Below are 22,311 nucleotides of genomic sequence, written 5' to 3'. Positions count from 1 at the left end.
AATATTTATCCCTTATCAAGGACACCTTGGACTATAAATGGCATTTATAGGTATCACCTTATTTGACTTCTTTAATCTTAAACAGAGAAACTCAAGACACATTTTTAAAAATTCCACCTTACTACCAGTAGAGGCATGCCATTCAGGTCCGAGGACCTCAGCAATTCTGGAATCTTATGCCAACTGGCCCAAGCGAAGGGACCTCCACATGTAGGCTCATCAGGGACCAGCTGTAAGCTGAAGGCTAAGGAGATGCTAACAAGCCCACATCATCTCTGCAGCTTCACAAGCTCATGGTAAGTGGAGCATGGGCTGGAATTCAGCTCCCATCCTTCCCTGGTCAGGGCTCCGCCGTGCACTGGACCATATACACCATCACACAGAGGCTCTGCAGAAGCGTCACACATCCGACTCACCCTATCAGGAGCCACCTGCTGCCACGTGCTGTGGCCCAGTAAAGTCACCTGCTTCCTTCCCCACCCTGCCTTGCCCCCAGGCAACATGTATGCATTAAACATACACTAGAGACTTAACAGACCAGCCCTGTCCTCCGGAAGGCTGTACAGACCTCATCTTCCAAGCTCCAGGCCAGCCCTTGCCCACCTCATCTCTGCAGATCTAGCCTTTTCTCCAGCTACTCAACCTTCTCTCTTTGGCCTTGACCCTGGCTTGATATTTACCAGCAAACTGAGCAATTAATCCCTTCTCTCTTTCCCAATCTCTTGTCTGCTCAAGAGAAATTCTGCCTTCCATTCTTGATTAAAGGATGGAAGAGAAGGAGCCCCCCCCGGTTGGTGCTGGGCAGTGAAAGGAAAGTTCCCTGGCAGTGGTTTATGTTTGAGAACCTGGGGCACCTCTTTTCACAGGGCAGCCTTTCCTCACCCATTTTTTCCTTTTTCTTGAGATTGGGGTGATAGAGATGCTTTCAGAAAGGATCTGAGTATCCCAAGTACAACTCAAGATTTACAACCCATGGGACAAAAATGCCCCTTGGACTTCCAATGGACAGGACCACCTCTGATAGGCATTCATGTGCTCAGGCCAAAGATGCCTACATCTCTTCTTTCCTTCCTCTCCTGGGCTTAATAATCATGAACAAGGGGTGCCTGGGTGACTCAGTTAGTTGAGTGTCTAACTCTTGATTTTGGCTCAGGTCATAATCCCAGGGTCACGGGATCGAGCCCTGTGTTGGGATCCATGCTGAGCATGGAGACTGCTTAAGATTCTTCCTCTCCCTCTTTCCCTCTCTCCTACTTGCACTCTCTCTCTCTCTCTCTCTCTCAAAAAAAAAAAAAAAAAAAGATCAAGCCTCTTGACTCAAGCCTGAAAGAGTGGACTGGTTCTTGCCAGATGCAGGCATCAGTCAGAGTCAGGTGGCCTTTGCAAAATCAAACAGGGGCACTCTGGGGTGGCTCAGTCGGTTGAGTGCCCAACTTCAGCTCAGGTCAAGATCTCACAGCTCATGAGTGTGAACCCCACATCAGGCTTGCTGATGTCAGTGCAGAGCCCACTTTGGATCCTATCTCTGTCTCTCTCTGCCCTTCCCCCGCTCACACTCTCTAAATAAATAAACAAATAAACATTCAAAATCAAATAGTCCCTAGAGCCTGTGTTACAAGAATCCCTTGAACTTCAAACGTTTCTTTGCAATTACAGAGAAGATAACAGCATAGCATAAACTGATATTATGGTTATAGGGGTGGTTGCTCCCAGAGCAACAAGAATTCTATTTGGTCAGGGAAGTGTACAATGACACACAGCAGTGGCCCCCCATGACCAGGTTAGTACTATATATCCCATCCCTCTTTGGCACCAGACCTGACTAGGCCAGATTCTCTGTCCCTAGGAATCTGACATCTGGGATTGAGGAACCAGAGAAAAGAGGTAGGGGCTGCACAAGAGATTGTGCACAAACTTCATTAAGTCATGATTATTAGGCAATTCTTTTAGTTCTGTGAGCTGTCCCAGGATCCCCCAAATAAATTCCATTTGCTGAAGCTAGCCAGAGTTGAAGTTTTGGCCCACCTTAGAAGCAACTCTAATATAGTTGCTGGGAGCATTTAATTTTTTAAAGAATATAATGAAGGGCACCTGACTGGCTCAGTAAGTAGAGCATGGGACTCTTGATCTTGGGGTCGTGAGTTCGAGTCCACATTGAATATACAGATTACTTAATAAAATAAAATAAAAAACGGGGCACCTGGGTGGCTCAGCTGGTTAAGTGTCTGACTCTTGGTTTGGGCTCAGGTCATGATTTCATGGTTTGTGAGTTCGAGTCCTGCATCAGGCTCTGCACTGATAGTGCAAAGCCTGCTAGGGATTCTCATTCTCTGTCCCTTTCTTCCTCCCTCCCTCTCTTTCTCAAAATAAACAAACTGAAAAAAAACTATAATAAAATAAAATAAAAATACAATGAAATATTGAATGGGAAGGCTTTGGATTCTTGACAAGTTTCCTAGATTAATCTTCAGCTGGACCATTCTGATCTAACATCTGCTTTGTAGCTCAGAACACATAGGATTTCTATAGGAAATGATCTCTCATATCCATAACCTTCTCTAACAACTGTCTGATATTTTCAAATTTCATTCAAGAAAAAAACCTGTCTTCCTATTTTATAGATGGAGAAACCAAGGTAGAGTGAAGAACAGAATTGTACTGGAGTCCTACCTCCCAGCTGGGCATTTCCATTTGGGTCGAGAGTGGTCAATGACACTGGTCAGAGCCAGAAATCACTGTTATTGACAACAAGGTGAGCATTTTTCCCCTCAAGATTTTACTACCAGACATCCCCTTAAAGTATGCTATCACTGAAGCAAATGGAAAGGAAGGCACCTTGCAGAGCCTGGGGTCTCCTCCCATTCTCGGGCTGGCTGCCACAGGGTCCCCATATTGCTACAGACTCTCAGCTGTTCTTACCTTCCTGGCTGGGAAACTCAAAACTCAAAGCATTTGGTATTCATCTTTATGCTGGAGCATTTTTTTTTTCTTCTAAAACTAATGTTTGAACATTGAAAACATTTTGAACATCTGGAACTTTTTAAAGAGTAGAGTATAACGATCCATGTATCTATCACTATGCTCCAACAATTACCAACAACCTGCCATCTTTGTTTGAAAAGAATGTTTTTTAAAATTTTTAACATTTGTTTATTTTTGAGAGAGACAGAGAGAGAGAGAGAGAGAGAGAGAGAGAGAGAGAGTGAGCATGTGTGCAAATGGGAGAAGGGCATAGAGAGAGGGAGACAGAGGATCTGAAGCAAGCTCTGTGTTATCAGTGCAGAGCCTGATGTGGGGCTTGAACTCATGAACCCATGAGATCATGACCTGAGCCAAAATCAAGAGTTGGCCATTTAACCAACTGAGCCACCCAGGCATCCCAAAAAGAATATTTTTAACATTATGTTTCCCTGTTTTTACGAAAGCATATTCTCTCCACTGCCACAGGAATACTCCAGGTGTGTCTATGCTGGAACGTCATTCTTAGAGTATTCAAACTTCATTTAATGCCAGCATCAATACTTTTCACAATGGCAGACTGTTCTTTAAGCTTGCTAAATAAGTGGGGCCACCACTTATTTAGGTTCTATTTCTCCTATCAGAGGGTTCCCCAGGACCGTGTCCTCAGCTGTCCTTTTAGTCTGTGGGCCTGGGGTGATCCACCAGCCAAGTAGGTGTCAGGTTTGGGCGGCTGACTTTTAGTGCTTTTTAGGCGGATCCACTTTCACCAGCTGTGACTGGCACATGAGACTCATAAATAAGCTGCTCTGATACTGGCTGCAGCAACCCGATGAAATGCACTTGGCAGCAACCTGGTACTTAATCCCCGTGTCCACAGCTCCTTGTTATACTCATGATGCTGTGAAATGGCAGCCCCATGGCAGTGAGACCAGTAGGCACTCGCATGAGCTCCCAACACAATCCTGAGCTGTGGCCTGAGCCAAGAGCTGGGCCATGCTGGTGCTCAGCTATCCCTTTGAAAAGGGGGTTCAACCTTCTTACCACTGCTTTGCACCCACTGGAGAGATTGGGACGGGGCTAGCACTAAGGGTTGGACCTGACTGGCTCTGCCATGGTGTGCCTTTAGGTAAGTTCCTTAACAGCTCTGTGCCTCAGTTTCCTCACCAGGAAAAAAAAAAGAGTAATGACTCTCCACCTCCTAGGGTTGTTGGGAATATTACACGAGATGCCTCATTTAAAGCTCACGTGCACAACTTGGCACTTACTGAGCAGTTTACAGTTAGCTATTTGTTGGTTTTTTGTACACAGAGAAGACACTTAGAATCAGGGAGACCAGTTTGCCTGGGACAGTCTGGTGTTCACCTGTTGTCCCAGAATAATTAGTAGCAGAGCCTTCTTTTCTGTCTCCAAAGCGTCCTGGGTTAGATGATAAATTATATGGCTCTCCTACTTATGATCCATCTACAGCGAGAATGGCTTTAAGCCAGAGGTTGCTAACTACTAGCCTACAGGGTGTTTTGCCTACCGTGTTAGGAGCATTTAGCTGACACGGATATAACTAAACAAGGCCACTTGCTGTGTGTCTGGCACTGGTTTAAGCACTCTACATGTATCAACTCATTTAATCTTCTTCACAATAGGCAGGAGCAGGCACTACTATTATCACTGTTGTATAGATAAGGAAACTGATGCACAAGGGTTGGGTAACTCAGCTGACAGGTCCCATGGCTAAGAGGGAGAGCCAGGATTCAAACTCAGGAGGGTTGGCTCCAGAATCTGTTGTACTGTTGGCCACTGTACCTCTCACATACAAATCTCATATGTCAGGTGAAAACTGAGATTCCACAATACAATCCCTGGCTTCCAGCTTCCCTTGAAAACTCAGCTCTGACATGCTAGGGTTACATTTTCTTACAGCAATAAGTGGCTTCTTCCTCCAGCTCTAGCATGTTCCCTTGAATTCTCCCTAGAACCCATCTGGCTCACATAAGTTGCCTGCAAGCACGTGAGTAGCAACCCCCAGTTTTAGCTATTAATTGTTATCTGTAATCAAACATAATGGCTTTCAACTGTACTTTTTTTTTATTAGATCTTTCCTTCAGTGAAAATCATATGCTTAGTCCCCAAAATATAAAATATAGGACCATGGGGCTGTCCTGGTGTCTGACTATAGAAAAGGCAGGAGAGGGGCACCTGCGTGGCTCAGTTAAGCACCTGATTTCAGCTCAGGTCATGATCTCAGGGTTCGTGAGTTCAAGCACCGCCTCAGGCTCTGGGCTGACACCTCAGAGCCTGGAGCCTGCATCCAATTCGGTGTTTCCCTCTTTCTTGAGGGGCACCTGGGTGGCTCAGTTGGTAAAGCGGTGTTTCCCTCTTTCTCTGCCCCTCCTCTGCTTGAGCTCTGTGTGTCCCTCTCTCTCAAAAATAAATAAACATTAGGAAAAGAAAGAAAGAAAGAAAGAAAGAAAGAAAGAAAGAAAGAAAGAAAGAAAGAAAGAAAGAAAGAGAAAGAAAGAAAGAAAAAGAGAGAGAAAGGGCAATGAGTCTTCTCTGTCAGTTCCACTGCTCCTTTGGGGCACATCGGGCTCAAGGTGTCCACTAGAAGGACAGCTGAATGAGGTCGAGGCAAGGCTGTGGCAAGAGTTCATGGCTGTAGATCTCAGACTTTCAGGGGGGTCAGGACCCACATGGAGCTTACTCTAAGCAGATTCCTAGGCCTTGCCCACAGAGGTTTTTAGTTGGGTAGCCTGAGATTTTCTTTCTGAGCACATTCCTGGGTCCGTGCCCCAGAAATCTCAGTTGATACTCATGCAGGTGGCGTACAGACCACACTCTGAAAAAACACTAGACTGGCCACAGACGGCAAAGCAAAGCTGATCCTTCAGGGATACATCCAGGGCCAAGTCCCCAACAGCACAGGGCTTCTCAAATAGCTTTACAGAGGAGTACAGAGCTCTATCAATATATGGCTCCAGAAAAAATACAGAAAAAATGGGTTAGGAGAATAAAAAGCCTCTCTCTTTACTCAGATACACACACACATATGAGCTCGTATACAGTGAATAAAAGTTCTAGAAGGTATCTGCTCCCAAAGCAAATTGGATCTGTCAGCTAAGGCCAATGCTGTGATGGCTTTATGCAGACTTCAACAAATTTCCACCTAGTCCTGACAGCACTACAGGTACCCTCCTTTTACAGTACTTGGGCTTTTTGTAAATTCTGAGGTATTTAAAGATCTGTTTTTCTGGGCTCTGTGTTCTATCCATACATTGGGAAGCTGATGCCTACACAGAATTGCCACCTCTGTATAATCCATGGTCTGAGGGGGGAGGAGCAACAGTCATTGTTCTTTTGTTTCAGAGGACTGAACTGAACCATTTGTATGTTCAAAAAAAAGTCCTGAACTAAATTTGTGGTATATAAATGTAAAACTCAGTTAGTGCATTTCAAAATCTTGGTTTTAGTAGGGGATTCTAGAAAATAGGAAGTGCACAGGATCCCACTAGAATGGGTCTTGGGAAAAGTTGCTTCAGTTAAAAATATTCAAGCTAAGAGGCTCCAGGGTGGCTCATGGCTCAGTCTGTTAAGCTTCTGATTCTTCATTTTGTCTCAAGTCATAATCTCACTGTGGGATCAAGCCTGGGGATGGGCTCTGTGCTGACAGTGGGAGCCTGCTTGGGATTCTCTCTCGGCCCCTCCCCCATCACACTTGCCCTCTCTCAAAATAAATAAATAAATAAATAAATAAATAAATAAATAAATATTAAAAAATACATATTCAAGCTAAAAATGAGAGATGTTTCATTACATTACTTCTTTTCAATAAATCCACTGAAATCCCTTTTGGAAGCAGACAGAGTAAATTAAAAGTTTAAAACCTGTGTTAGTTCTAATACTGATGCCATGTTTTTTCATAGTAATTACTACTGTGGATAGCTTGTCTGAGGACAGTTATTACATTCCCACGTTTGTGATGGAATAACTGAAGCACAAGTTTAAGCAAGAATGAAAAAAAAATTCAAGAGGCTTTCATATCCATCTATAAAGCCTCCTAGAACAGAATCAAAAGTTTTAAATTGATCTGAACAGCCTTTATGACTTCTTCAGCATACTAAGGAAGAGAGCAAGGCAGCAGGGGGAAGGGCTCCCAGGGAACAGAGCATGATGTGAACTCCAAGACATCAGCCATTCCCTCAACTCCTATACTGGACAGGAAATGAGCCCACAATTCACCTGGCTCCAGAATGCCTGGCCCTGGCAGTCTGGGTGTCCATGGCAATGGCAAACCAGACCTGGTGAAGCGTTAATAGCAGAAATAAGGTCTGATACTCTTTCTTCTTCCCATCCTCCATTTTCTCTCTCACCCTCAGGTGAGGGATTATGTGGTAGTCTTGACATCTTTTCTTTAAAAAATTTTTTTGCTTTTTAACACAGATCATTCCATGTCCAGAATGGCAATTCTGCAAGAGGGAGGCAGGTGTGAGCAGGCTGTGGGGTGGGGAAAGAGGAAGGGCATGTTTCCAAGCCTTAGCAGCCAGTGGGCAGTATCTGATCCCAGGAAGGGCTGGACCCCTGGGAAGCACCCAGGTTTGGCTTGCCCTGCACGACCAGCAGTGAGCAATTGCACGGCCAGTGGTCATCCAGGCAGTGCAAGCCCCATGGGTGGGTGAGTTGCACATAGAGGTGGAGGGGGCGGGTGAGTGAGAGGGCTGGTCAGAGGGACCCAGCTGACCTGGCTCACCCGGTGTAGGTGGGTACTGGTGATGATTAACTAGTAAGCTCTAAGAGCAGTGACAGAGATAGGACCGAGATCAGGGCTTGGCCCCAGCCCCAGCTCTCCTGAGAAGCCTGAGTCATCTCTTCCTGATCTGAAACTTACCTTGACGTACTGAGGAAAATCTCTAAGTGAACTGTTGAACCTGTCCTGTTGGTTTGGAGATGAATGTAGGTGACAGGCACAGCCCCGGCATTGAGCAACATGGTGTTTATGGCTTTAAGGTTTCCTGCCAAAAGGTCTGGTGTCAGGCTAATGTCTCAGTACTCTTCTGTACTTAATTCTTCCAGCCTGTGATCCCTAGTCAAGATTTCTTTCTCTCTCTTCCCCCCACACCTCAGTCTCTTCTGCCCTGTGTCTGCATGCTTCCCTTTCTTTACCCAAGTCACACTCTGAGCTCCCAACCTTTTATGGAAGGGCATTCTGGCTACATGACAATCAAAGGCAGCCTGGAAGAGAAGATGGGGCCAATCTTATGATCTTATGAAAGTTCAACCTACCCAGACCCAAGGGGCTGTGGAGAGAGGTGTATCTGGATATATTTAAGGACCCTGGGGAATAGAGGAGGAAGGCACTTTAACACACTTTTTATCATGTAATAGTTCAGGAAACACATAGAGAATAACATTTTAAGATATGTATCCACCATTCAGCTTTATCAAATCTTAATTTTTGTCATATATGCTTCTGATGTCTTTAAGAAACGGGCCTCTACAGAGTGGTACCTAAAGCTCCCGTCTGCTTTTCCCAGATTTCACTCCTCCCCTTCTAGCATCTACCCCACACTTGGTTGTATTTACATTTTACCTCATTTGATATACCCCTAAACAACAAGCTTTAGGTTTTAAAACTTTATATAAACCATATTATTCTATATACATTCTCCTGATCTTTTCTGTTCAGTGTTGGTTTTTGAGATTGGTTAGTCTTACATATGTAGCTCACTTGACTCATTTTTATTATTTTAATTTTTTTTGAGAGACAGAGATAGATGGAGAATTTTAAAAACAAATTTTTTTTTAACATTTATTCATTCCTGAGAGACAGAGAGAGACAGAGTATGAGCAGGAGAGGGGCAGAGAGAGGGGGAGACAGAATCCAAAGCAGACACCAGGCTCCGAGCTGTCAGCACAGAGTCTGACACGAGGCTTGAACTCACAAACCGTGAGATCATGACCTGAGCCAAAGTCGGCCACTCAACCAACTGAGCCACCCAGGCACCCCAAGAGAGAGAGAATCTTAAGGAGGCTCCACACTCATCACGGAATCTGATGCAGGGCTCAATCCCAAGACCCCAAGACCCTGGGATCATGACCCAGACTGAAATCAAGAGTCAGATGCTCAAGCGACTGAGCCACCCAGGCGTCCCTCACTTGATTCATTTTTAACGGCAATGTCGTATTCCATTGTACAAATACACTCAATATACTTAAACACCTCCCTGTTGACAGACATTTAGGATATTCCCAATTTTTCTTATAGCAATGCTAAATTCTTGTATATAAAAAGATTTATTTTTTTTTTAATTTTTTTTAATGTTTATTTATTTTTGACAGAGAGAGAGACAGAGCATGAGCAGGGGAGGGGCAGAGAGAGCAGGCTGCAGGCTCTGAACTGACAGCACAGAGCCCGATGCGGGGCTTGAACTCACAGACCGTGAGATCATGACCTGAGCTAAAGTCGGACGCTCAACCGACTGAGCCACCCAGGTGCCCCAAAAGATTTCTTATATATGTCTCCTTATGACTGATACATTTGGATTTATTTCTACCATTGCATTTTGTGCTATTTACTCCATTTTTTTAAAATACTCTTTTCATTTTCTTCCCAGCCTGGATTTAATAGACTTTATTACATTTCCCTACTCTACTGATAAGTTATATACTCTATTTCTACTTATTACCATTATTATAGACTTAAATTTCAGACTTACAGACTGCTACATGTTCCCCAGTACCTGTTCTCCTCTCTCTCTCATACAAATAACAGCCTCCAACTTTCAACAGAGCACGTAGTTCTCCAGAATAAAGACTACGCTTTCCAATCTTCCCTGCTGCTGGGTACAGCCATGTGAATGAGTTTTGATCAATGGGATATGAGGAGAAGCAATGAATGGAACCTTCGGGTCACCACTAAAAGGGACGGGTTTGGAATATGGACATCATGGTGAACCCTCCTCTTCAAACCTACAGCAGGCGTCACCCTAGAATTATACAGCTCATGTCTGGAATGTTACACGAGAGGGAAATAAACATCTGTCGGGTTTAAGCCATTGTGACCTTGCGTTCTTTCTTACAGCAGCTGAATTATAATCTAGCTAATACAGTAAGCACGGATTTTTTAAAAAATTTATACTGCTTAGATTCATTCTGCTTCCCAAATCTGAGGCTTCACATCTTTCAACAAGTTTGTGAGTTTTTAGAGGCGCCTGGGTGGCCCAGTTGGTTAAGCAAATCCAACTCTTGATTTCAGCTCAGGTCCTCATCTCACAGTCAAGGGATCAAGCCCCCACAGTGGGTTCCATGCTGACAGTGCAGAGCCTGCTTGGGATTCTCTTACTCTTCATCTCTCTCTCAGCCCCTAGCCCACTTGTGCATTCATTCTCTCTCTCAAAATAAATACATATTTTTTTAAGTTTGGGAATTTTTAAACCATTATCTCTTTGAGTAATGTTCTCCTTCATTCTCTTCTCCACCTCTGGAACTTTATAGGATCTTGTCATTCTAGCATCCGTGTCTCAGTCTCCGTGCCTTTATCTCTCTGGGCTCCATTCTGGATGACTTCCTCAGGTCCACCTTTCCATTCATTAAGCTTGTCTCAATGGTGCCTAATCTGACATTTAATTTATCTATTGAACATTTAGTTATACAATGAAAACATTTTTTGCTTCTAGCAGTTCTATTTCGTTCTTTTTCAAGTCTACCTAATCTTTTTGAATAGCGTCTTATTCTTGCCTTGTGTGTTCAATCACTTCATTACATCTTCAACAATTTGAAGGAATTCAATTTTATTCAATAATATTGAAGGAACTTGCCAACAGCTCCTTATTTGAAGTTCTTGAGGGACCTAGTCTACTTGTTTGTTGTGTATGGGGACTCTAACTCAGTAAAAATTATTCTCTCAAGTATTTAGTCATTTTGGATCATATATTCATCTTTATCATGGCGTTTTTGCCTGTGAGGATCCTGTATAATCTGGGTTGAGGTTTTGTTTCTCCAGAGAGGTTCTGTGTCTGTATCTAGGGTCCTAGGGGTATCACTGGCCCAGAACTTAAGGTTCCTAATCCACACAAATAATATAAATTCTAATATTAAACCAATACCATCATCAGGTTCTCAGGGCGTACTTTCCTTTTGCTTTTTGTTTTTTGTGCCCAGAGCCTTGGCTAAGTCTGAGAAACTGTTCTGTCATCTCCCTGTCTTGGTAGATGATTTTCTTTTCCTTATCTTTTTATATTACTTTGACAGTCCTGACTTGATTTTTTTTTAAGTTTAGTTATTTATTTTGAGAGAGAGAGATAGAGAGAGAATGTGACCTTGGGAGGGGCTGAGAGAGAGAGAGAGAGAGAGAGAGAGAGAGAGAGAGAGAGAATCCCAAGCAGGCTCCGTGCTATCAGCACAGAGCCTGACTCACAGCTGATCCCACAAACCATGAGATCATGACTAAGCTGAAGTCAAGAGGCAGATGCTTAACCAACTGAGCCACCCAGGTGCCCCGACAGTACTGACTTTACATGAAAGTTTCAGTTTCAGCTCCAGCTTCCAACTGACCAGACCTCATCTCTGTCTCCACAGATGCTAAAACTCAAACCTCAAACCTTTCATTACTACAGGGAGGCCAGCCACACAGCCCGTCCCACTCAGCTGTCAGAGTTGAATACCACTTGGGTTCTACTTCTTCATTTCGCTGGCTGAGGATTCCTCCTACTCTTCTCAGTGCATGGCTCTGCACGGAGAAAAATATTTTAAATATTTAATATAGTATTTCTAGGTGTTTCATAGCAGTCTTTCTTAAAGGTTATTTTGTGGTCCATATCACTAGAAACAGAAGTCTCTTCCCTCTGAGATGTGTTTTAGACCAGCTGGAGGCTCCTTACTTATCTTTTCCTTCCCTCCTACCCCTCCCCAGTCACATATCCTAAGGCAATGTTCTCAGACTTTACAGTGTACAAAACTAATTTCTGGGAGCTTGTTAAACATGCAGATTATGAGCAGCATCCCTAGGATACCTGGATCAGGAGGACTGGGGTGGGGCCCAGGAATGCACACGCTTAATAAGTGCTCCAGATTTCTGGCCTGGATAGTCCCACGACCACCCTTTGAGAACTACTATCTAAAGCCCATTTCCCTTTACCTGAGATGGCTGAATTCTACCCTTTCTCTTGGCAGTATCTGAACCATATCCATAGGAACCCTGCTGGTCTCTATTTCGCAAAGCCTGAACTAGTAGACAGCAATGCCAACAGACCCAAAGTTCACAACTTCTAATCCAGGCTAGTCGAGGGCCATTACCCTCAGCAGTGGAAATGCAGGGGAAACGCCAATAACTTGTCTTCCTGGACTCCAGGTTGTGGGGCTATCATAAAACAGGCCTTTTACCCAGGCTTTACTAATAAAGACCTCAACATTACTTGGAGAGAGGTGGACTGATTTTTACTTTTGTACTATGAAGGAAGGGTTGGCTCAGGAGATGGATAATGTAAGCAAAACTAGAAAGAAAAGAGTTGATTCAACTAAGATAGATAGATAGATAGACAGACATAGATATAGATAGATAGATAGATAGATAGATAGATTTTTTTTTTTAGTACAGGACTCTACTCTCCAGACAGGTTATGCTCCAAAATGCCTCTGAAAGTCAGGTGTTTAGACTGTCTCTTCCCACAGAAACATTACAAATGGTTGTCAGTTTCCCAGACCAGCCCATCCACACCTGTAAAGATAATAATCGTTCCCATTTAAGACCTATTCCATGCCAGAACCTTTATATGTGTGACCTGATACAAATCTCAAAATAACTGTGAAAGGCAGACATTTGTGTCCCTGCCTTAGAGGTGAAGGGACTTGCTCAGGGTCACACAGCATAGCTAGTAAGTGGCAGAGCCAGGTGGATCTGGCTCCAAAATCTGTGTCCTTGTCACTAGAAAATCAGGCTACCTTTCATAGCTTGTCTGCTTAATACAGGGTGAACAGTAAAACATCGTCCCTTCTTCCCCACACTGAAAAAGAAATATTAAGGGAATAACAGAACTTCCACTACAGCCAGTTGACTCAAGAGGTAATGGAGGACCAAGATGTCTATTATTTCTCTGGAGCAGGAGAGAATGCATGATGATAGCTTAGTAAATTGCTTTGATTTGGGCTTAAAAAAGAAATAACTATCTTAGATTTCATTCTGCATGTGTGGAGGGCATCTTATTAAAAGTTCACCTTCTTGTTGGGGCGCCTGGGTGGCTCAGTCGGTTAAGTGGCCAACTTCGGCTCAGGTCATGATCTCACAGTCCATGAGTTCGAGCCCCGCGTCGGGCTCTGTGCTGACAGCTCAGAGCCTGGAGCCTGTTTCGGATTCTGTGTCTCCCTCTCTCTGACCCTCCCCCGTTCATGCTCTGTCTCTCTCTGTCTCAAAAATAAATAAACGTTAAAAAAAAATTAAAAAAAAAAAAAAGTTCACCTTCTTGCAATGAGTAGTAAATAGGCCCTAGGGATCTAATGCACAGTATAGTGAATACAGACAAGAGTACTGTATTATAATCATCAAACTTGCTAGGAAACTGGAACTTCATTATTCCAACCCCTAAAAAGAAATGGCAATTACATAATGTGATAAAAGTGCTAATTACCACTACAAAGACAGCCACATTGCAAAATATAAATGTATCAGATTAACATGTGGTGTACCTTAAATTATATAATGTTATATGTCAAATATACTTCAATTAAAAATTAATTAATTAAGGGGCACCTGGGTGGCTCAGTAGGTTAAGCGTCTGACTTCGGCTCAGGTCATGATCTCACAGTTCATGAGTTTGAGTCCGGTGTCAGGCTCTGTGCTGACAGCTCAGAGCCTGGAGTCTGCTTTGGATCCTGTGTCTCCGTGTCTCTCTGCCCCTCCCCTGTTTGTGCTCTCTCTCTCTCTCTCAAAAATAAATAAAAATATTTTTAAAAATTAAAACAAAATTAATTAATACCTAGAAAAAAGAAAGTTTACCTTCTCTAACTCTCCCTAACTCCTGCCCTAGCGGACACAGACCTCTGAGATGAGGTTAGGTCTCCAGGACTCACCTTGTCAGCCAGCAGCTCCCTGATCTTGCTGGCCTGCAGGCGGAACCGGAAGAGCTGGGTTTCCAAGGCCAGGCAGCGCTTCTGCCAGTCTACGCTGGCTCGGGTCTCCACCTTGAGTTCTGCCATGATGGAATCCACTTCTGGCTACTCCAGGGAGCCCTGAGAACCAGCACACAGCAAGAGGAGAAGATCAAGAAGTGTGTGAGGAGGAGGGTAGAGAATACAGGGCTACGGGGTGTGAGTTAGTCATTGCTCTCCCTGCGTCCCATTGTCACCTTTCTTAGCTCAATGTGTCCTGTTCCAACGTAAGTTAGCTGGGCAAACTCAGGAAATCACGAAATGTGAGAAACTGTAAGGAGAATTGGGCCTCATCCGTGTTTCATTCAATTATCCATTTAACAAATATGTATCCATTCAATAGACATTTATATGCCAGACACCCTTCTAGGCACTGGAGATGCAAAGGTAAACAAAAGAGGCCCCCTTATCTTTGAGTTTTCCAGGGAACTCAGGAAAATCTAAGAGAGAATGTAGTCACAATTGCTAATCGATATGCAGATAAATGGGAACAGGGAAATGGGGTAGGCTATGGGAGAGGGATAAAGAGGGGACGATGTTTAGGGAAGGCTTAAAGTGAGTGACAGATTCATTTGAGATCATATAGCTAACTGGAGGCAGAACCCTGATTTCCAGTTTATTACTGATTCTACTACATGTATATAATGTTATTTATTGATTTATTTATTTACTTTTAACAAATCGTAATTCTGCATTCCTTCCTTCCTTGGATCCATCTATTCATTCTTTCTTTCAAGTAGGTTCCACACCCAGTGTGGGGCTTGAACTCACGACCCAGAGATCAAGAGTTGCATGCTTCACTGAACCAGCCAGGCACCCCCACTCGGAGATTTTTGATGAGAAAAAATGGAATGAAAATCCAAAGCTTTGCATGTCCTTGACAATTTCCTATTTAGTTGGGATTCTGTCAGTTGTCATCGAATCATCCTCCTCTGAAACAGATTCTCACTCTAAGTTCTAAAATATAAACCAAAAAAATTGGTAGACATTTTGCTGTAACCTCTGGAGAATGCCACAAGTCTTTGGGAAACAATGATACAAATTCAGACACCTATAATATCGCCAGTCAGGGGAATTTATCCAGATGTCTCTTGGATAAATTTTAGAGAAGACAACTGGTTGGGGATGAGAAAATGAAGCAGCATGTATGAGTATGCACGAGAGAGGACACAAGCACAGTGAACACAGGGGAGAGATGGGCTGGAAAACATACCTGCCATCAGAACTTTTAAAATCCTCCCTGCTACTAATAATTACACTTGGCCACCAGCATAAATTTGGTCTGTCCCAAACCATGACACATGATTACTCTAGTATTAGATGATTTTTAAGGAATGACTTATTTTTTTAGGTTGATAATATTTTTAAAATGTGATCTGTCAGAGATACATAAGACTTACAGGTGAAATGATATAATGTCGGGGGGTTAGCAGTGGTCTAGGAAGGAAATACATGAAATCAGATTTATCAAAATATTTCCAAGTTTTGAAGCTGGGTAATAGGTACATGGGAGTTCTTTATACTGGCCTTTTTACTTGAATATATGCCTAGAATTTTCTGTAACAAAACTTTATTTTTTTAAATCCCTTTTCCTTTCTTTAGGAGCCACATGCCTCAGAAAACCCAGTCACCTCCTGCCCTGTTGCCAAATACCATCTTGGTGACCAGTGAGTCTGTCTTTAATGTGTTAACCACCAATACTGCTTCCCACCTCACATTTAGCTTTTACATGGATCTTTCTCTCATACCACAAATAGCTATCATTTACTGGGTTCTCAGTGTATGCCAGGCATGTGTGGCCTCTTTAATCCTCATGACAACACATAAGACAAGGTGTGGGCACTACTGTCTACACTCTCACATGAGGACACTGAGGAACTGAGAGGCTAAATAACTTATACAAAGAGTTCTAGAGCTAGTAAGTAGTGGGGCTGGAGTTCTTGTCCCAAAGTTCCTGCTCTTAGCAACTCTGCTCTTTACACATCCAGAAACTTGAAAGAATTCTGATCTCACAAAGAGTGAGCTGGATTGTTAAGAATGAGAGAAATATTTTACAGGACCTTTTAGGATCCTTGACAGGATCCTTGGTAGAATATTAGGGTGAACCTGTATTCAAGAGTTTCCAGGGCATCCTGGTCTCAAACCATAACCTGACACCATAACCTTCATAAGCACAGACGTTTATCCTATATCCAGACTTTTCATTTAAAAAACAGCGTCAGTAGACCTGCAGAGAAAGGCCCAACAATTAAACACTGATGAGTCTAGTGTCTGCATCTTTCGGTTCTGGGCTGCTCAGAACACTGAACGCATGACCTCAGCCCTGCTCTCCCGGAACTGTCATCCCAAACAATCCCAACATTGTGACCTCCCAGCAATCCCCACCTCAAAAGACTGGGACCGACTGGAACGGGGAGGAAGACAAAAGGCAAAAACAAAACATGACCTTCTCTGAGCTAAGATCACAGCTGAAAAGACAAAACAACCTTGTGGGGCCTCCAGAGAAGGCCAGAGGCTTCATGTTTGATTTGCTTTGTCCTTTAAGGGGGGGGGGGGGGGTTGCTTTTCCTCGTATAAATAAAAAAAGTGGTAGATCTGAACATAGGACCTGAGTGTCTTGCAACCTCGCTTGGGGCTAAGCATTAGCAGTAAAAACACACAAGTAAAACCTAGGGAGAGGAGAAACTTAATTCTTTTGTGGCACCCTCTTATTGACTGTCAAACTACAGCTCAGATTCCAAGAGGACAGTGGAAAACCAATCATGAAAATCTCCAGGAGCTTGGAAATAAAACATATCATTGGCCTCTGCCTGGTCCTGATATCTGAAATTATCTCTAGACTGCAGGGAGTGCTTTCCCAATCAAGCATCTTATGACATCACACTTTCGAATAGATCAAGTGCTCTGCTTAAACCTCTCCCTGCCCTGGGCACGCTAATGTCGGGGGTGGGGGGGGTGGGGGGTGGTGGCGCGGAAAGAGTTGCGCTGGGCTTGTCTTAGCATGTGAGGAGAGCTACAGGGTTTCGAAAGGGAACTGGAGCAAGGTGCCTGCTGCCAAGCGCGTGGCCCAGAGGCTCTTCCGACAGAGGCAGGTGGTTGCCGCGGCAGCTAGAAAACATGAGGCAAAACATAAAAGCAAAATACCAGTACAGTGAACTTCACCTGCTTGGTCACCTTGTACTTGTACCTCCCATAAAGACTTGCAAAGATGAGCAGAAATTAACTTAAAGAACAGTTTTTAACTTTCCAAAGCACTGTGTAGGAGTTATTTCTCTCCTTATCCTCTCAATATCCCTGAGATGTAGGACAAGTGATACTATTCACAATGAACAGATAGATGAGAAAACCCAGCGCAACCATGCCTTGAGACATAGAGCTAAGCAGTGTCAAAGCTGGGCCAAGAATGATCTCCCAGCATACAGAACATCCTCTTTCCGTGAAGATGCTTCAGTAGTGGGGGTGGAGTCTCATGCTACCCGGCTAGCCTAACACAGATAGAACATTAACGGCAAAATAGGTGGGGAAATGAGAGAAGGGACAAAACCCAGCTCAACTGTTCTCTTTGTTTTTTAGTCTGGAAAGCTTCAAATATACACAAGAAGTAGGGAGAATAGTACAATAAATCCCCATGCACCCTCCCCCGAGCTACAATGGTCGACTCACGGCCACTCTTGTGAAATCCATTTCTCTTGATTCCTATTAGTGCCCAGCAGGCTACACTGCCCAGCAAGTGACCACACAGCCTTGACTCCTGCTTTGGAACTCCCTAAGTCCTCCAGCATCCTGGGCTGACACAGCCACAAGGCTGGAGGAGCATGCCTCAGAGGCAGGGGCTGCATGCAGGATGGGTGATGAAAAGGGGGCACGGGGAGTCCTTAGGTGACCTCAGACTTTGAGCCTGTATCAGAGAAAACACAGACTTGACCTGGGATGGCTCTGGAAGGTTTAGGGATTTGACGAGAAATTGACAAAATGCTGAGATTAAATTTAATTCAACCAACTTTTGTGAAGTGATTTCTACGTGCGAGGTTGGGGACATAAAGATGAATTAAAGATCCCATGGCTTGTAGGGCTCAGGTCTACAGTCTGAATATCCTGGAACTTCCCTACAAAGAGGACCAGTCAATACAAGAACCTAAAGGAAAGAGGGCAGAGGCCACTGCAGGAGGCTTCAGAAGGTAACAGGAACTCTGTTCTGGGTACAATTTCCACTGGGCTCTCCTGTGTCACCTCACTATGGTTCACTCTGAATGTGAGCACCTTTTGTGATTTCCACTTGCTAGTGGTAGGCTACCATCATCTTCTACAAGTGCTAGACTAGACTGACTACCTGCCCAACTATGGGAAAGGAAGAGCTTTGTGCCCCTTTTCTGGGGACGGAGCTGGGGGAGGGTGAGTGCATACAGGGACATAGCTTCCTCTGACCGCACCATGTCATCTGATCAAGCCAACAATTTGTGTTTTACTCTTGGGTGCTGAGGCAGCACATTTCACAATGTTGGAAGAGACAGGAAAAGGTGAGCATGTTCCAGCCTTCGGGGATCTAAATACCAGAAAGGACTAGGACAATCACGAATAGCATCCTTTGAGAACAAAACCAGTAAAGGGAAACAGCAGAGTGTAGTACTTCAGATCCCCTCTCCTGGTGCCAAACAAGCCTGGGTTTGAGTCCTGGCTCAGGCACTAATTAATCATGTGACCTTAAACCATTTGCCTAACTCTCTGAGCCTCAGCTCCATTTTGAAATTGAGAGCAATAATATTTGAAAAGGAGGGCAATAATATTAGGTTGAATCATGGAATTATCAACATTTAACCATTTTTTGACCTTCAAAAAATGGCAATTTCATAGGCACACTAGGTCATATTTTTTTGAGAATTAAAGGAGATATCATAAAAGCTTGGCACACAGCACTCCATATTGATAGCTACTATCAACAAAGAAAAGGCAAACCAACAGTGCCTTGGTGTACTAGGAGATGTGGCTCATACATGTGCTTACTACCAGATCTACCTCAGAGAGGTGAGGGGATTTTTAAAGATTATTTTACCACTTTTTTTTTTAAGTTTATGTATTTATCTTGAGAGAGATAGAGCATGAGTGGGGGTGAGGGAGGAACAGTGAGAGTGAGACAGAGAGAGAGAGAGAGAATATCTCAAACAGGCTCTACACTCAGCACGGAGCCTGAGTCAGGGCTCAATCCCATGACCATGAGATCACGACTTGAGCCGAAATCAAGAGTTGGGTGCTTAACTGACTAAGCCACCCAGGTGCCCCTTTATCTCTTTATTTTTGAGTACTGAACAAAAGTGTATACGGTACAAAGGCTTCTTCCCACCTTGTCCCTCAGCCACAGTGTTATGGGGTTTTGTGTCTTCCAGAAATATCCAGCGTAGACACAAGCATTCTTATACATGTTGCATACACATACACAAACACAAATGGTAGCACACTCTACACACTGTCCTTAACCTATAACTTAGAGATCTTCCTGTATCAACATACATACCCTCTCCGTCTTCCCTCCATTCTCTTTAACAGCTTTATTGTTTTCTACTGTGTAGCTATTACATGACTTAAGAGTCCCTTATTTTTTTTATAAAGCTTTTTATAACTTTAAAAAAGTATTTACTTATTTTGAGAGAGACAAAGAGAGAGAACATGCACGAGAGCAGGGGAAGGGCAGAGAGAGAGAGAGGGAGAGAGAGAATCCCAACAGGCTCCACACCGTGAGTGTGGGGTTCGATCTCATGAACTGTGAGATCATAACCTGAGCCGAAATCAAGAGTTAGACGCTTAACTGACTGAGCCACCCAGGTGCCCCAAGAGTCCCTTACTAACACACATTTGGGTTGTTTGAAAACTTTTGCTAAAATAAACAATGCTGCAACAAATATATGTCATTTCATATACATAAGAGTATATCTGAAGGATAAAATCCCAGAAATGGAATTGTAGCGTTAAGTGAGAACACGTTTTTAAATGGCCAAATTGTCCAGATTGCCTTTTCCGAGACTATTCTAATTCATACTCCCGCCAGCAATAAGTGCCTGTTTTCCCAAGGAGGAGGTCAGTTTCGAATTCATTTTTGACAGAAGGGAGAGATGGCTCAACTGGGCTATCCAGAGAAGACTCAGCTGGGCTATCCAGAGAATGCCGGATGGTGGCTCAGCAGCCAGCCTGCTGTGAACTCACCCAGATCAGGACTGAGAAAATCCCCGCACCTTAACCTCAGCATGTACAGCATCTATACAACGCTCTTCAAACCAAAAGGGGCACAGAGTTCCCCACATGGAAACACAGCCTCACAGAGAGAAGGGAATAGTAAAGAGGAGTGCACAACGGGGGAGCAGAGTAGGAGGTACATGTTTCTTCCGGGGAGCTGGTGACTTCTGAGGAGGGCAGAAGGGGCCCCACATTTTCTCAACTCAGTTGTTAGTCTCAATGAGTCTGAGACCACAGGGGGTAGGTACCCTCTCATAACCCAGCTCTGAGCAGGCCTCCAAAGCAGTCTATGAGAGGGAAGGTAGCTGATAACGGACTACACCCCACCTTAGGAATTTAGGAGGCTTGGGTTTGAGTTTTGCCTTTTCCACTTTTTAGCTATATAACCTTGGGCAGATCACAATTTTTCTGAGACTGTTTCCTTCTTTATAAAGGGGATAACAGTATGCAGAAACACTAGGTAACTGATGTTAGTTAAGTGACGTTACCACATGTAGAGTCTGGAACACAGAAGACAGTCCAAAAAGCCTGAGGAAAGAATCCACGACTTTTCCATTGAAATTGTTATTAAAATGATCTTTCAAGTGGAAACTGTACCAGGAACTAAGGTTCTGTCCAAAAGAGTTTATGAGATGGACTCACAGTAAAAGCTTACGGAGATGTCCTGGCAGGGAGGAAACCCACACGGGGCGGATTCTACTTCCAGGTGAGGGTCTTCACTGCCTCTGCTACCCCCATTAAAGCTTCCTGGTCCCTGGTGATAAAGTCACAACGGCTCCTAGGACACAAAGCTACTGCTGTCACTCGGTGCCCAACTTGTTTTCTTTTCTGCTTGGCTGACCTGCCTCTAGGAGTCTAGCCGGACCAACAGAATCCCTAAGAGAACTACCGAGAAACCACAGAGGAGATTACCTGAGACGAGGCGGGGAGGAGGGCGGGAGGCGGAAAGCGAGAGGGCAAGAGAGCGCTCGGCAACGCAGTGGGACGCCTGCAAGTGCGCCCGAGGGCCCTTCCCGGGGGCAACCGGCTCGAGCCGGTCCCAAACTCCCGCTCCTCCCGGGAAAGACGACTCCTCGCCGCTTGGTGCGAGTCCACCGAGTCCGACCACGGCTGCCAGCGCCCTCAGCGCCAGGCGGGGAGGCACCTGCTCTGGAATCGCCCTCCGGCAGGAGGGAGCCCTTCCTCTCCGCTCCGCCAAACACCTCCCCGCCAGCGCACACCGCCAAGCCCGTCCCTGCCTGCGAGGCGCGCGCGGCCGCTCACCTCCCGCCAGCTCACGGACGCTCCCGCCGCCCACCCGGCACACGGGCGCCCTCCGCGCGCGTCCGCCGCTGACCTTGCGTCCTTCTAGCCCCAGTCCGCGGCGACCGCCGGGTCTCCGCTCCGCGGCAGCAGGGGTCGCGGTGGGCGGGGCGGGGGCCGGGCGGGGTGCCCGCGGGCTGGCCGCACAAAGCCAAGCCCGGCCTCGCGGCGCCCCATTCAGGAGCCGCGCCGCGCCCCCTCCTCCCGGGCCGCTCCTTAAAGGCCGAGCGCCGGCGCGGCTCCTCGGGCGGCTCGCGGAGAGGCACAGGAAATGACCTCAGCAGGCTCCAGCCTCCCACCTCTCCGCGCCGCCCGGCTCGTCCCTGGGGCGGCGGGGTCTCCCGGCCCCCGCTCCGAGCTCTCCGCGGGGACCGCACCAGCCGCGGAGGGCGGCCGGGAGCCCCGGGAGCTGCTCAGCTCCCGGCCAGCTTGGGACCTTCGCAGGATGGGGCGCAAGACCAGACCTCACCCCCCAAAGGAGGTTCCAGCATTTGCTGGCAATCTGTGAGAACTGTAACGCCCGGATATTTAGAGCAGAAGTCCTTATTTCCAACAGGCTGTCCCACTGCCAGACCCAGGTTATGATTTGTAATTTGGGGAGAAAAAAAAAAGTCACCGTGGCCCCGAGTGTACTTTGCTTGCTTATGTACGTTTGTCTATGCATTATTTATGTTAAAGGAGCAGGCCGAG

General features: G+C 45.1%; 1 protein-coding gene and 1 long non-coding RNA gene across 9 annotated transcripts in view; one reads left to right on the top strand and one right to left on the bottom strand.

Annotated features, from left to right (window-relative positions):
• The window catches only part of PLEKHH1 (pleckstrin homology, MyTH4 and FERM domain containing H1), a 53,182-nt gene extending 31,302 nt beyond the window's left edge, over positions 1-21,880 (bottom strand). For 6 of the 8 annotated variants that reach the window (XM_019451466.2, XM_019451469.2, XM_019451468.2 and 3 more), the window contains exons 1-2: positions 21,583-21,880; positions 14,017-14,175 (exon numbers count right to left, since the gene is read on the bottom strand). In XM_019451466.2, coding sequence (XP_019307011.2) covers positions 14,017-14,142 — 126 coding nt within the window. In that variant the 5' untranslated portion in view covers positions 14,143-14,175; positions 21,583-21,880. The remainder of the gene's footprint in view (positions 1-14,016; positions 14,176-21,582) is intronic. The other 2 variants (XM_019451467.2, XM_019451470.2) reach the window with 2 other exon arrangements.
• Positions 7,066-10,003, top strand: LOC109268286 (uncharacterized). The gene is made up of 2 exons (XR_002080558.2): positions 7,066-7,281; positions 9,742-10,003. It is a non-coding gene; the product is annotated as an uncharacterized LOC109268286 (long non-coding RNA).
• Positions 21,881-22,311: the final 431 nt, after the last annotated feature.

The sequence above is a fragment of the Panthera pardus genome, unplaced genomic scaffold, assembly GCF_024362965.1.
Source record: "Panthera pardus isolate Hobbes unplaced genomic scaffold, ASM2436296v1 HiC_scaffold_24, whole genome shotgun sequence".
In the NCBI taxonomy this organism is placed as follows: domain Eukaryota; kingdom Metazoa; phylum Chordata; class Mammalia; order Carnivora; family Felidae; genus Panthera; species Panthera pardus.
Note: the sequence above shows the minus strand (reverse complement) of the source record. Positions and strands in the feature narration are given on the sequence as shown.